Source organism: Bombina bombina, chromosome 5 (genome assembly GCF_027579735.1).
Source record: "Bombina bombina isolate aBomBom1 chromosome 5, aBomBom1.pri, whole genome shotgun sequence".
Classification (NCBI taxonomy): Eukaryota; Metazoa; Chordata; class Amphibia; order Anura; family Bombinatoridae; genus Bombina; species Bombina bombina.
The window spans coordinates 934,404,154-934,417,496 of NC_069503.1; the positions used below are offsets into that span (position 1 = coordinate 934,404,154).

Below are 13,343 nucleotides of genomic sequence, written 5' to 3' on the forward strand. Positions count from 1 at the left end.
CAATAAACCACGTTTTGTTATTTAAAGTCCAGTGAGTGTGGATCTATTTTGCTATATACTGTAAATATATATATAAATATAAATATATATATATATATATATATATATATATATATATATATATATATATAAATATATATATGGAAAAGAGATGAGGTTGAGAAAAGCGCTCTACAAGGACTTAGCCCCACATTACCCTTATAGTTGGTGGTCTATATTCTATATATATATCAAATATAAATATGTTTGTGCATACAGGTGACACTGGTAGTCGCTTGATGGTGGTCACACAAAAACTTGTGGTGATGGTTATTACTAAACTATATTCAAGGCTGTGTTATTAACCATAATCTTATTCAATATGTTCACAAATGGTACATCTCATATGTTAATGATGAGTTAAACATGAAACAGTTTTTAAGAAGTCCATCCACAATGTATGTGGGAATGAAAGTGAGAAAATGTATAGAATGAATAATTTTTCAAACTTTAAATCCAGTAGGTATTGCACTTACTAGAACAAACCTCAATCATATGAGGTAAGTTGCCGCCTCTGTAAGTGAGATCTGAAGTGATAGTAGTCGCTTGGCCGTGTGTGTATAACCTTCTCCTCTCAGAGTATGGGGTCAGCGTTCAGGTAGAGACTGGTAACAAATGTTCTCCAAGTTCCGAACACCCTCTGAGGAAGAAGGAAAAACGTATCCTTTGAAGCGCGTAAGGGGCTGTTCCATTTGGAGAACTTTGCACATTACCTAAATGCTGTGTGTACTTTGTTTTTGTTTTTTTTCACTGTACGTGCAAACTGAAATACTGACTGGATTGTGTTAATCACGGATTACTGAACTGTGTATGGGAGAAATCATTCTGTTATTGTCAGAGATACAGCATCTACAGTTCTTTATCTACCGAATTTGTGAACCACAGGCTATTACTAAGTGTTTACATGCCTCATATGTTTGAGGATTTTTAATGTGAGTGGCCATTTGTCTGTTTTAATTATAGCTTTTATGTATAATAAACAGTTTTACACTATGTATTTTCCTTCTGCTTCTCATTTTGCAAAAATCTGCATGGAACTTGGAGAACATTTGTTACCAGTCTCTACCTGAACGCTGACCCCATACTCTGAGAGGAGAAGGTTATACACACACGGCCAAGCGACTACCATCACTTCAGATCTCCGGAAGTTTCTCACTTACAGAGGTGGCAACTTACCTCATACAATTGAGGTTTGTTCTAGTAAGTGCAATACCTACTGGATTTAAAGTGTGACAAATTATTCATTCTATATATTTTCTCACTTTCATTCCCACATACATTGTGGATGGACTTCTTAAAAACTGTTTCATGTTTAACTCATCATTAACATATGAGATGTACCATTTGTGAACATATTGAATAAGATTATGGTTAATAACACAGCCTTGAATATAGTTTAGTAATAACCATCACTACAAGTTTTTGTGTGACCACCATCAAGCGACTACCAGTGTCACCTGTATGCACAAACATATTTACATTTGATATATATATAGAATATAGACCACCTACTATAAGGGTAATGTGGGACTAAATCCTTGTAGAGCACTTTTCTCAACCAAATCTCTTTTCCATTTTTTGCTGGAGAGACACCCCTACCTTTTTCAGATAGGACCTCCCTCCATCCTCTGAGATATTTAGCTGCTTTTACAGGATTCCCAACCAACTCTGTAACTAATTCCACACTCAGCACTAACTTTGTTTTGTGTGGGACATATCTGAACCTCGTTATAGGTCCCCCAAACAAACCACCACCCTTCCATATATATATATATATATATATATATATATGAGAGAAAGATGGGTTAGTGGTGAGGTACGGGTTAACTTGTACTTAGCTTTGGAGTTTGAACGCTGTCGTCCATACAGCGTGAAGCAGGTTGTGCATCCGGAGATCAACAAACAGCGTGAGGAAATCCACTCTGAGCAATCCGCTCTAAACACATTAGCCAAAAGGAAAAACTCCCAAAAGCATAAATAATTATGGCCATAGAGGACAAGGTTATAGCAAACAGTGTAGGCTGAGCTTAAACACTATGCACAAGCACCTTAAGTAAAACCATTATGGAAATTTTTATTCGATATACATTAAAAAGTCACACGAAGTCTATACAGACACAGACTCACGGATAAGTGGAAGACAAGGGAAGGAGTGACGTCATCTATGGCCATAATTATTTATGCTTTTGGGAGTTTTTCCTTTTGACTAATATCAGGGATAGGCACAGACAAAGGCTGTGGCGGACATTTTCCGAAGTAAAGACCTTAGTGAAGGACACCAAGGTACATTTGAAATTAAAAACATTATTTTCTAGTGTTTGGTGTTATTGTACTGATGCAGATACCACTGATTTTATAACCAGCCCTCCTCTGGCTATACACATGTGCCAGTGTCACTACTGTGTCATTATATAGTGCTGGGTGTTATTGTACTGATGCAGATACCACTGATTTTATAACCAGCCCTCCTCTGACTATACACATGTGCCAGTGTCACTACTGTGTCATTATATAGTGCTGGGTGTTATTGTACTGATGCAGATACCACTGATTCTATAACCTGCCCTCCTCTGGCTATACCCATGTGTCAGTGTCACTACTGTGTCATTATATAGTGCTGGGTGTTATTATACTGATGCAGATACCACTGATCCTATAACCAGCCCTCCTCTGGCTATACACATGTGCCAGTGTCACTACTGTGTCATTATATAGTGCTGGGTGTTATTGTACTGATGCAGATACCACTGATTTTATAACCAGCCCTCCTCTGACTATACACATGTGCCAGTGTCACTACTGTGTCATTATATAGTGCTGGGTGTTATTATACTGATGCAGATACCACTGATCCTATAACCAGCCCTCCTCTGGCTATACCCATGTGCCAGTATCACTACTGTGTCATTATATAGTGCTGGGTGTTATTGTACTGATGCAGATACCACTGATTCTATAACCTGCCCTCCTCTGGCTATACCCATGTGTCAGTGTCACTACTGTGTCATTATATAGTGCTGGGTGTTATTATACTGATGCAGATACCACTGATCCTATAACCAACCCTCCTGTGGCTATACCCATGTGCCAGTGTCACTACTGTGTCATTATATAGCGCTGGGTGTTATTATACTGATGCAGATACAACTGACCCTATAACCAGCCCTTTTCTGGCTATACCCATGTGCCAGTGTCACTACTGTGTCTTTCTATAGTGCTGGGTGTTATTATACAGATGCAGATACACATCCAGTATTTTACTCAGACTTTATTTATTCCATAACTTATCACCCAATATCGCTAGCAGTCTCTTGACAAGCCACTAACTATATTCACATTACATATTTTTTTTTATTCCTATTATTTAATCAGAAGAAAAGATATAACAAGGTTGTGGTGGACACTGCAAGGGCTAGTCATGGACACCAGTGTCCGTGTACGGACACCTTGCCTATCCCTGACTAATAGATATATATATAAACAAACAGCAGCGTGTATATGCACTCCCACTAACTCAAGTCGGCTGCCAGCGTGCTCTCGTGGAATAATAAACAAAAATTGGAAATAAGCACTCACTGGTCTTCAGACAACAAAGTCACAAAAAAATGTATCTTTATTGCGTGCTGTACAGCACGCAATAAAGATAATTTTTTTTGTGACTTTGTTGTCTGAAGAACAGTGAGTGCTTATTTCCAATTTTTGTTTATATATATATATATATATATATATATATATATATATATATATATATATATATATATATATATATATAAAAATAAATAAATAGAACACATTCTTTTATGTGAAGAACATTGGAGTGTGAAATATTAATATTTCATGTCAGGTAAATGCGAGTAGGGCTAATAAGCATTGAAGTTTATAGGGGAATACGTTAACGTGGTGACGATATTCAAACCTTGGCTTTTTGCACACATTGGGTTAGTGCTTGTGCAAAAACATTTTACTTTCAACTTGTAATACGACCGCTACCCTATGTGCGCAAAAAGACTCTGTCAAGTGAAGTTAACGCACGAGCGGGAGCGCAAAGTACTGCTCCAATCATAATCTAGCCCTTAATGTTATAAAAACTTGTTAAAGCTTAGAATAAAAATCTCTTCCAATTGCATAACAGCTGGCAAGTGTCTGGGTTTATGTGCTCACTCAATTTCATATTGTGTAAACTCTGTCTTTCCTGGGCTTTGTTTTCTATATTTTCAATAATTTGATCAATTACATCACTAATGACATCACATTTAACATAATTAATTACAATAGGGATTGCCAACAGCGCAGCTGGGGGACTTTTTAGATAACCGGGCAAAAAAGATGGCTGCAACTTACGAGTCTCTGGAGTGGCAAAGAATAAGGGAGAACAGCAGACAAAATGTCTCCTGCAGTCTTGCCTAAATCTAACACTGTGTGCCTGGACATTTTTAAGAAATGTTATTATCTGTTTTATTTATTGTATAAATGGAACCCTTAAGGCTTCTAAAATATTGATCTGTAGTTTCATGTGTTAAAAAAGTTCTAAATCATTGAATTACACAATGACATCTGATATCACTGATAAACATATATAGTCAATAAGAAACACAAAAATAAAAAAACTTGTGTATTCTAAATAGCCAATTATAAATGTTATGGTATCACAAAAGCATTCTGACATATACCTATTTTGTAACCCTTGCCCTGGAACACTGTACTAATGTCTGGAATCTGGAATAATAATCAAACATTATTAAGCATGATGTATAGGGGTAGAAAAGATACAGGTTATTTGTAAGCTGAAAATGTGCAGAGTAATGTGTGTAATTGTGGAAAAATTGCTGCGGAATCTGTTGGCGCTCTACAAATAACCGATAATAATAATTGTGGAAGTGTTTCTTAAAATGACACAATCATGAATAATACCAGCTTTAAATTACCTGTAATAAATTTATTTTTTAAATAGTTTTTTTTTATTATTTAAACCACCACTGAATACAGTTAAGTACCCTATGTATTGGCTTTTGTGTATAGGGAGATTTATATAATATAAGGAAGTCTGCTCTTTTTGATGAAATGGCCCATCTAAACGGGCAAGTTCTATTGTTAGCATTCATTCATAACAAATGTATATATGGTCATTTTGGAACTTAAAGGGATAGTTAAGGTCCAAAATAAACTTTCATGATTTAGATAGAGCATGTATTTTCAAACAACTTTCTAATTTACTTTAATCACCAAATTTGCTTTATTTTTTTGTTATTCTTAGTTGAAAGCTAAACCTAGGTGGGCTCATATGCCAATTTCTAAAACCTTAAAGACTGCCTCTTATCTTGATGCATTTGACAGTTTTTCACAGCTAGAGGACATTGGCTCATGTGTTTAATATAGATAACATTGTGCTCATGCACATGAAGTTATTTAAGAGTCAGCACTAATTGCCTGTGATGCAAGTCTGTCAAAAGATCTGAGATAAGGAGGCAGTCAGTAGAACAAGGTAATTACAGAGGTAAAAAGTATATTTCTATAACAGTGTTGGTTATGCAAAACTGGAGAATAGTAAATAAAGGGATTATCTATCTTATTAAACAACAACATTTTTGGTGTTTACTATCCCTTTAATATCTATTGAAATAAATACTTATTGAAAACAATTGAAAAATTCCTCCAAAATGTCATTCAAAACTCCTTGTTGGTTGTTCTGTAGGTGTGATAAAAAGTTTTACAGAGTACTATACTAAACATGCTTGTAGAACACTATCAAGTGTATTTTAAAATATTGAGTTTACTTCAATCTTTAGAGTACTTAATATTTTCAAAAAACATGTATAGGTGCCTATTTATCAAGCTTTGAGCAGGCGGACGGACATGGCCACAATTCAACCCGATAGAGTACGATCGGGTTGAATGGCATCCCCCTGCTGGCGGCCGATTGGCCGCAAATCTAGGGGGAGGCGTTGCACCAGCAGCTCACAAGAGACCTTTGTTAAATAGGGGCCATAGCTGTCAAATGGTATAGTTAAAAGTTAGATACATTTTTTTTTCTGTATCTGAATAACAACAGTTTTTCCAATCTATCAGTTTGGTCAGAGTCTAAGGTTTGATCATTATCGGCATATTAGCTGCTGCCAATGAGTCAATGTCAGTCCTGATCACAATCTGAATTCTCAACAATGAATGAATCATTTATAGGGCCATTTTTCACTTATCAAATACTACAACAAGAAGGCCTTAATAACATCAGTTTGGTTTATATACATGGGCAAAACACACAATGAAATCAACCTCTGCCATATTGCATATTACAAAAAAGATAAAACTGCTTCCTGCTCTAATAATTAAGGCTACAAAATGAATAATAAGCCCTTATACACTAATATAAATATCTAAATCCACAACCCAACAAACATATATATCTGCTATACCCATAATACCCTTGTTCAAATCCTTTCAAGAGACATACACAAATATCTCTATAGTTTTGGTGCACAACAGGTTAATAGCATGTATGTCCCATATTAGCATTAATAAACACTTTTAAAAGGGATCAGTCTACATACAGACCCTTCATCTGATGATGTCAATTCAAAACTCACAAAAACTGCCATCTTGTTTGTTGTTAAGGCTGTGCATTTGGTTTTTGGGTTACCAAATTCCAAAACTAACATCACAGATAATGATTTCATATTGTTTTAGGGAAATAATGATCTAGAACTTGAGGAGTATTAACAGCAGAAGCATTTTAGGACTGTGATGACTGGAACGACACACTGACAATGTTGACTGGCTTTCAGAAATGGTTTTCTACTGAAAAGTGCACGATTGTGATCAACCCTCATATTTACTTATGAAGATTCTGAGATATCGATTTTCAATCAACTGAAAAGTCAAAACTATATGGAATAAGTTATTTTCTTACTTATGAAGTGGTGTCTCATTATTTCCATCTGGTAGATCAACAATTTTTTTATCTCCGGTATATGATGAAACCATAAATTTGACAATTTCAGTTGCTCCTTGTGTTGAGGCAAAATGAAGTGCTGTGGCATTGTCAGTCTATAAAAGAGAGTGCATATAATCATATCAATTGTCAGAAAACATCTTCAGTAAATTAATATCAATAGCAAGATTTCATATCTTATTTTTTGGCAGTTATAACTTTGGCTTAAAACTGATTGCTTTAACCCCTTAATGACCACAGCACTTTTCCATTTTCTGTCCGTTTGGGACCAAGGCTATTTTTACATTTTTGAGGTGTTTGTGTTTAGCTGTAATTTTCCTCTTACTCATTTACTGTACCCACACATATTATATACCGTTTTTCTCACCATTAAATGGACTTTCTAAAGATACCATTATTTTCATCATATCTTATAATTTACTATAAAAAAATTATAAAATATGAGGAAAAAATGGAAAAAAACACACTTTTTCTAACTTTGACCCCCAAAATCTGTTACACATCTACAACCACCAAAAAACACCCATGCTAAATAGTTTCTAAATTTTGTCCTGAGTTTAGAAATACCCAATGTTTACATGTTCTTTGCTTTTTTTGTAAACTATAGGGCCATAAATACAAGTAGCACTTTGCTATTTCCAAACCATTTCTTTTCAAAATTAGCGCTAGTTACATTAGAACACTGATATCTTTCAGGAATCTCTGAATATCCATTGACATGTATATATTTTTTTTTAGTAGACAACCCAAAGTATTGATCTAGGCCCATTTTGGTATATTTCATGCCACCATTTCACCGCCAAATGCAATCAAATACAAAAAATCGTTCACTTTTCACAAATTTTTTCACAAACTTTTGGTTTCTAACTTAAATTATTTACAAACAGCTTGTGCAATTATGGCATAAATTGTTGTAAATTCTTATCTGGGATCCCCTTTGTTCAGAAATAGCAGACATATATGACTTTGGCGTTGCTTTTTGGTAATTAGAAGGCCGCTAAATGCCACTGCGCACCACACATGTATTATGCCCAGCAGTGAAGGGGTTAATTAGGGAGCATGTAGGGAGCTTTTTGGGATAGTTTTAGCTTTAGTGTAGTGTAGTAGACAACCCCAAGTATTGATCTAGGCCAATTTTGGTATATTTTATGCCACCATTTCACCGCCAAATGCGATCAAATTAAAAAAAAAGTTAAATTTTTCTCAATTTTAGGTTTCTCACTGAAATTATTTACAAACAGCTTGTGCAATTATGGCACAAATGGTTGTAAATGCTTCTCTGGGATCCCCTTTGTTCAGAAATAGCAGACATATATGGCTTTGGCATTGCTTTTTGGTAATTAGAAGGCCTCTAAATGCCGCTGCGCATCACACGTGTATTATGGCTAGCAGTGAAGGGGTTAATTATGTAGCTTGTAGGGAGCTTGCAGGGTTAATTTTATCTTTAGTGTAGAGCTCAGCCTCCCACCTGAAACATCAGACCCCCTGATCCCTCCCAAACAGCTCTCTTCCCTCCCCCACCCCACAATTGTCCCCGCCATCTTAAGTACTGGCAGAAACTCTGCCAGTACTAAAATAAAAGGTATTTGGCCATTTAAAAAAAAAAAAGCATATTTACATATGCTGATGTGTATGATCCCCCCTTAGACCCCAACCTCACTGATCCCCCACCTAACAGCTCTCTAACCCTTCCCCTCTGCCTTAATGGGCGCCATCTTGGGTACTGGCAGCTGTCTGCCAGTACCCAGTTTTGCAAAAAATGTGCCTTTTTATTTAAAAAAAAGCCCTTTTCTGTAGTGTAGCTTTCCCCCCCACCAAGACCAACCCCCCACCCCTTCCAGATCCCTTAGATTATATTTTTAAAGTTTAAACTTTATTTTTTGTGTTTACTTTTTACTTTATGTTTTTCTGTAGTGTAGCGGTTCCCACCCGCTCCCGCCCCGTGCACGCGCCCACATTCCAACCCCCGTGCACGCGCGCGCTCCCGTGCGCGCCCCCGTGGGTCCCGTCCCCGATCCCGCCCCCCTCCACTCCATACAGAACATCGATGGCAGCCCACCCGCCTCCCACGTAAGCTCCCACCAACGATACCGGCCATCGATGTCCGGTGCAGAGAGGGCCACAGAGTGGCTCTCTCTGCATCGGATGGCCAAGGGGGGTTATTGCAGGATGCCTCCATATCGAGGCATCACTGCAATAACCGGAAAGCAGCTGGAAGCGAGCAGGATCGCTTCCAGCTGCTTTCCAGACCAAGGACGTACGCCACACGTCCTCGGTCATTAAGTGTATTTTTTTTGAGGACGTGTGGCGTACGTCCTTGGTCGTTAAGGGGTTAAATCCAATGGAGCCGATTTATTATATAGCAGGCAGACATGATTCGCTGTATCGAATCATGTCTGCCCGACATCTATAAATGCCGACAGCATACGCATTTCTGGTGAAATACTTGTGCAATGCCGCACCCTGCACAATCATGGCCAATTGTCCACTAGCAGGGGATGTCAATCATTCATATCTGATCGGGATGATTGGAGTCCCCAAAATGAGCTAAGGAGCAGCTTAAAGTTATCACCAATTTTGCTTTGTTCTCTTGGTATTCTTAGTTGAAAGCTTAACCTAGGAGGTTCATATGCTAATTTCTTAGACCTTGAAGCCCACCTCTTTCAGATTGCATTTTAACAGTTTTTCACCACTAGAGGGTGTTAGTTTACATATTTCATATAGATAACACTGTGCTCGTGCACGTGAAGTAATCTGGGAGCAGGCACTGATTGGCTAGACTGCAAGTTTGTCAAAAGAACTGAAAAAAGGGGCAGTTTGCAGAGGCTTAGATACAAGATAATCACAGAGGTTAAAAGTATATTATTATAACTGTGTTGGTTATGCAAAACTGGGAAATGGGTAATAAAGGTATTATCTATCTTTTAAAACAATAAAAATTCTGGTGTAGACTGTCCCTTTAACTCCTGATTCCGGTGAGCCGGAATACTCACGCAGAATGAACAGCATACGCTGCTTAATATATTAAACACTTTTTTATATAAATAAAACTAATTAATTGATGCTGAGGTTGCTGAGGGGCTTCTCTGTCTAGGTGAAATCATGTTCTAAGTAGATTAAGCTTGGCTTAACCTACATTTTCAACTGTTTCTTCAGTGGAGGCCCTGCCATTAACTTTAGCTGTGTGAGGTGACTAAAACATAATATATGGCAGACTTAATGACAACTGCTTGCAAAGAGGTAAAACAATAATGACAACTGCAACAACTTGAAAAACAGTTCATGCAAATGTTTGGAAGTGTAAAATATTTACAAGTAATCTCACTGGAGAGAACGGAAGTGTCTTGCGACCTCTCGGACACAAACATGGGGCTGACCACGGGCAACTGTGGACGGGATACCGGATTTTTCACTTACACTAATGCCAAGTATCCCATCTCACTGTTGTGCTTCTTATAAGACAATTTGGCAGTTTTGTTGAACAGAGATCTGAAGTCACGGTAATCATTCTATCTTTAATTGCGACTGTGCTCAAGCCATCACATTTACATTCAACTTGCAATACAAACTTGTAATACCGGCGGTAAGCTCTACTTGTAATCTGGCCCATTGTCTTTTTTTAGCAGCTTATCCATTTGATGCTGTCACTGCAGCATGTATGTAACTAGAATAATTGTAAGAGATCGGTCTTGTCTCTGCTGAAGTCACATCTAGCACTTGACAAAATTGCAGCTTTGCTATTACCCCTTTCGGCCAGATCCCACAGACACAGTTTTTTATATACAACACGTGGTGATGTCATCTGGCAGTACAGCACAAGACAGGATCTTATAACAGTTATCAAAAAAGATAACAACCAGCAACATCACAAACCTTATTTTTGGTGCAGTTCATTTTTATCACTTTCCAAAATCTCATTTTTAGTAGTTTATTCTTGGACGAATTGTTACTAAAGTAGTCCAATTGCAGGTGTATCAAGAAGTGCAGGCTCGCCAGAAACAGCAGTTATGAAGCAGCGGTCACAAAGACCGCTGCTCCATAACCTGTCCGCCTGCTCTGAGCAGGCGGACAGACATCGCCGGAAATCAACCCGATCGAGTACGATCGGGTTGATTGACACCCCCCTGCTGGCGGCCCATTGGCAGCGAGTCTGCAGGGGGCGTCGTCGCACCAGCAGCTCTTGTGAGCTGCTGGTGCAATGCTGAATACGGCGAGCGTATTGCTCGCCGTATTCAGCGAGGTCTGGCGGACCTGATCCGCACTGTCGGATCAGGTCCACCAGACCTTCTTAAATAGGGGCCATTGAATGTAATTTTAAACAACTTTTCAATTTACTTCCATTATCAAATTTGCTTAATAACCTTAGGTGAGCTCATGAGGGTGCACCTGTTTTTATCCATCTGGCAGTGCAGTGTTTGCAACAATATTTAGAGCAATGTTACACATAGTTGCAAACACTGCCAAATACTGTATGTTGCATTCTAGGCAGCAGTGTTTGCAACTAGATATAACATTGTTATAAACATTTTTGCTAACACTGCTGCCAGATGGCTAAAGACCCATGCACGCTCCTAAGCTCACCTAGGATTACCCTTTAATAGAGGATACCAAGAGAACTAAGCAAAATTGATGATAGAATTGAATTGGAAAGTTATTAAATTCCATGCTCTATCCAATCCATTTACATTTAATTTTGACTTTACTTTCACTTTAATTTATGAAACTGTACTTCCAGCATGAGAACTTTACTACTGTAGTATAATCGCAAAGACAATTGGGACATTATTAGAACAGAATTAAAGGATCCATAATTTACATGTGCAATGCATTACACTATTTTAAATTTCCCTGGTAACCTATTCTACATTATTCAACTTTTTTTTACACCTCCATTTATACCTGAAGACTAAATACATTTTATTGAATCAGATATGCTTTCCAATAAATTACATGGTTACCAGTATATACTATATGCTATATGTGTTCAGAAGACCATCATTTCCTGCTGCCTTATTCTTAATTTATTGATACTAAACACATTTAACCCCTTCACACCGTTAGGATGTTCAATGTCGTCCTAAAAGCGCTGGGCTGTAATGCTGTTAGGATGGCATGGAACGTCCTAACATGTAAGGCATCCTGCAGCTCCCCCCTTTGACAAAATCAAGAATCAGCAGCGTAGGCAGACCCCCATGATCCGATCCTGGCCTTAAAATCATGTGATCGAAACTATGATTGCATGATTTCCTTTTTACTTAGTGTTTACATCGGTTAACACTACAGTACCAGCACAAAGGGGTTAAGTAACATTTACAAATAACATACAACATTGTTCATATAGGGAAAATAGCAACTACCTGTTTGAGGTCAACTTTTGCACCATACGAAATGCATGCTTTCACAATGTCCAAGCCTCCATTTTGAACTGCCACATGGAGGGCACTGCTTTTTTCATTATCTGTAAAGTTGATGTGTTCTTCAATGGAGTACCCATTTTCCTCCCCTGATGAAGAAATATATGTTATAACAATTCCTTTTAAAGTCAACAGAAAATAAATGTATCACTAATTTACCTTTCTTTAACACGATGTCCATGCATCTAAGTGATCCAGAGAATGCAGTCATGTGTATTGGAAAGCAACCCAGCTTATTTCTTTTGCACATTTTTGCCCCATGATTAAGCTGTAAAGCAAGTGTACCAAAAATAATTTAGAATGTGATTATATAAAATGATTTATGCCAATGTATTGGTATGAACTTTGCATTACTTCAAGTATGATAAACACAATTAGACTTAAATTATGTGTCTTAAAGTAAAATTTAAACTTTTGTGATTTAGATTTAATATCCTTTGTTAAAAAGTAAACCTACCTAGGTTCAAAGGAGCTCAGGCGTGTGCACGTATTTGTAGCACATTACAGCAGGAGTGTGTGCAACAATTTTTGGTCAAATGTTATAGACTGAGTATTAACGACGTGTGCATACTCTTGAGTTCCTATCAGCCTACCTTGATTTATTCATCAACAAAGGATAACAAGAGAATAAAGCAAATTTGATAACAAATGTAAATTGGGAAGTTTTCATATTGCATGCTCTATCTGAATCATGAAAGCTACATTTTGATTTTATTGTCCCTTTAAGATATATTTCTTGTGACAAATCCAGGGATTTATTCATGGAATTTGTAAGAAAAAATTGGATTAAATAATTTTTTTCTTATTATGGTGTGTGTCATGTTTTTTTTTGTTTTTTTTTACACTTTGACTACTATTAAATTGAAGTTTATAAAAATAAATGTATATATGTTAACACTTAAAGGGATAATAAACCCAATTTTTTCTTTCATGATTCAGATATA

The 13,343-nt window shown here is 37.2% G+C and overlaps 1 protein-coding gene across 1 annotated transcript in view; it reads right to left on the reverse strand.

The window, feature by feature from the left end:
* The window catches only part of TRPA1 (transient receptor potential cation channel subfamily A member 1), a 336,909-nt gene that overhangs the window by 222,438 nt on the left and 101,128 nt on the right, over positions 1 to 13,343 (reverse strand). The window contains exons 5-7 of the mRNA XM_053715123.1: positions 12,559 to 12,667; positions 12,343 to 12,488; positions 6,944 to 7,080 (exon numbers count right to left, since the gene is read on the reverse strand). Of these exons, the coding sequence (XP_053571098.1) occupies positions 6,944 to 7,080; positions 12,343 to 12,488; positions 12,559 to 12,667 (392 nt within the window). The remainder of the gene's footprint in view (positions 1 to 6,943; positions 7,081 to 12,342; positions 12,489 to 12,558; positions 12,668 to 13,343) is intronic.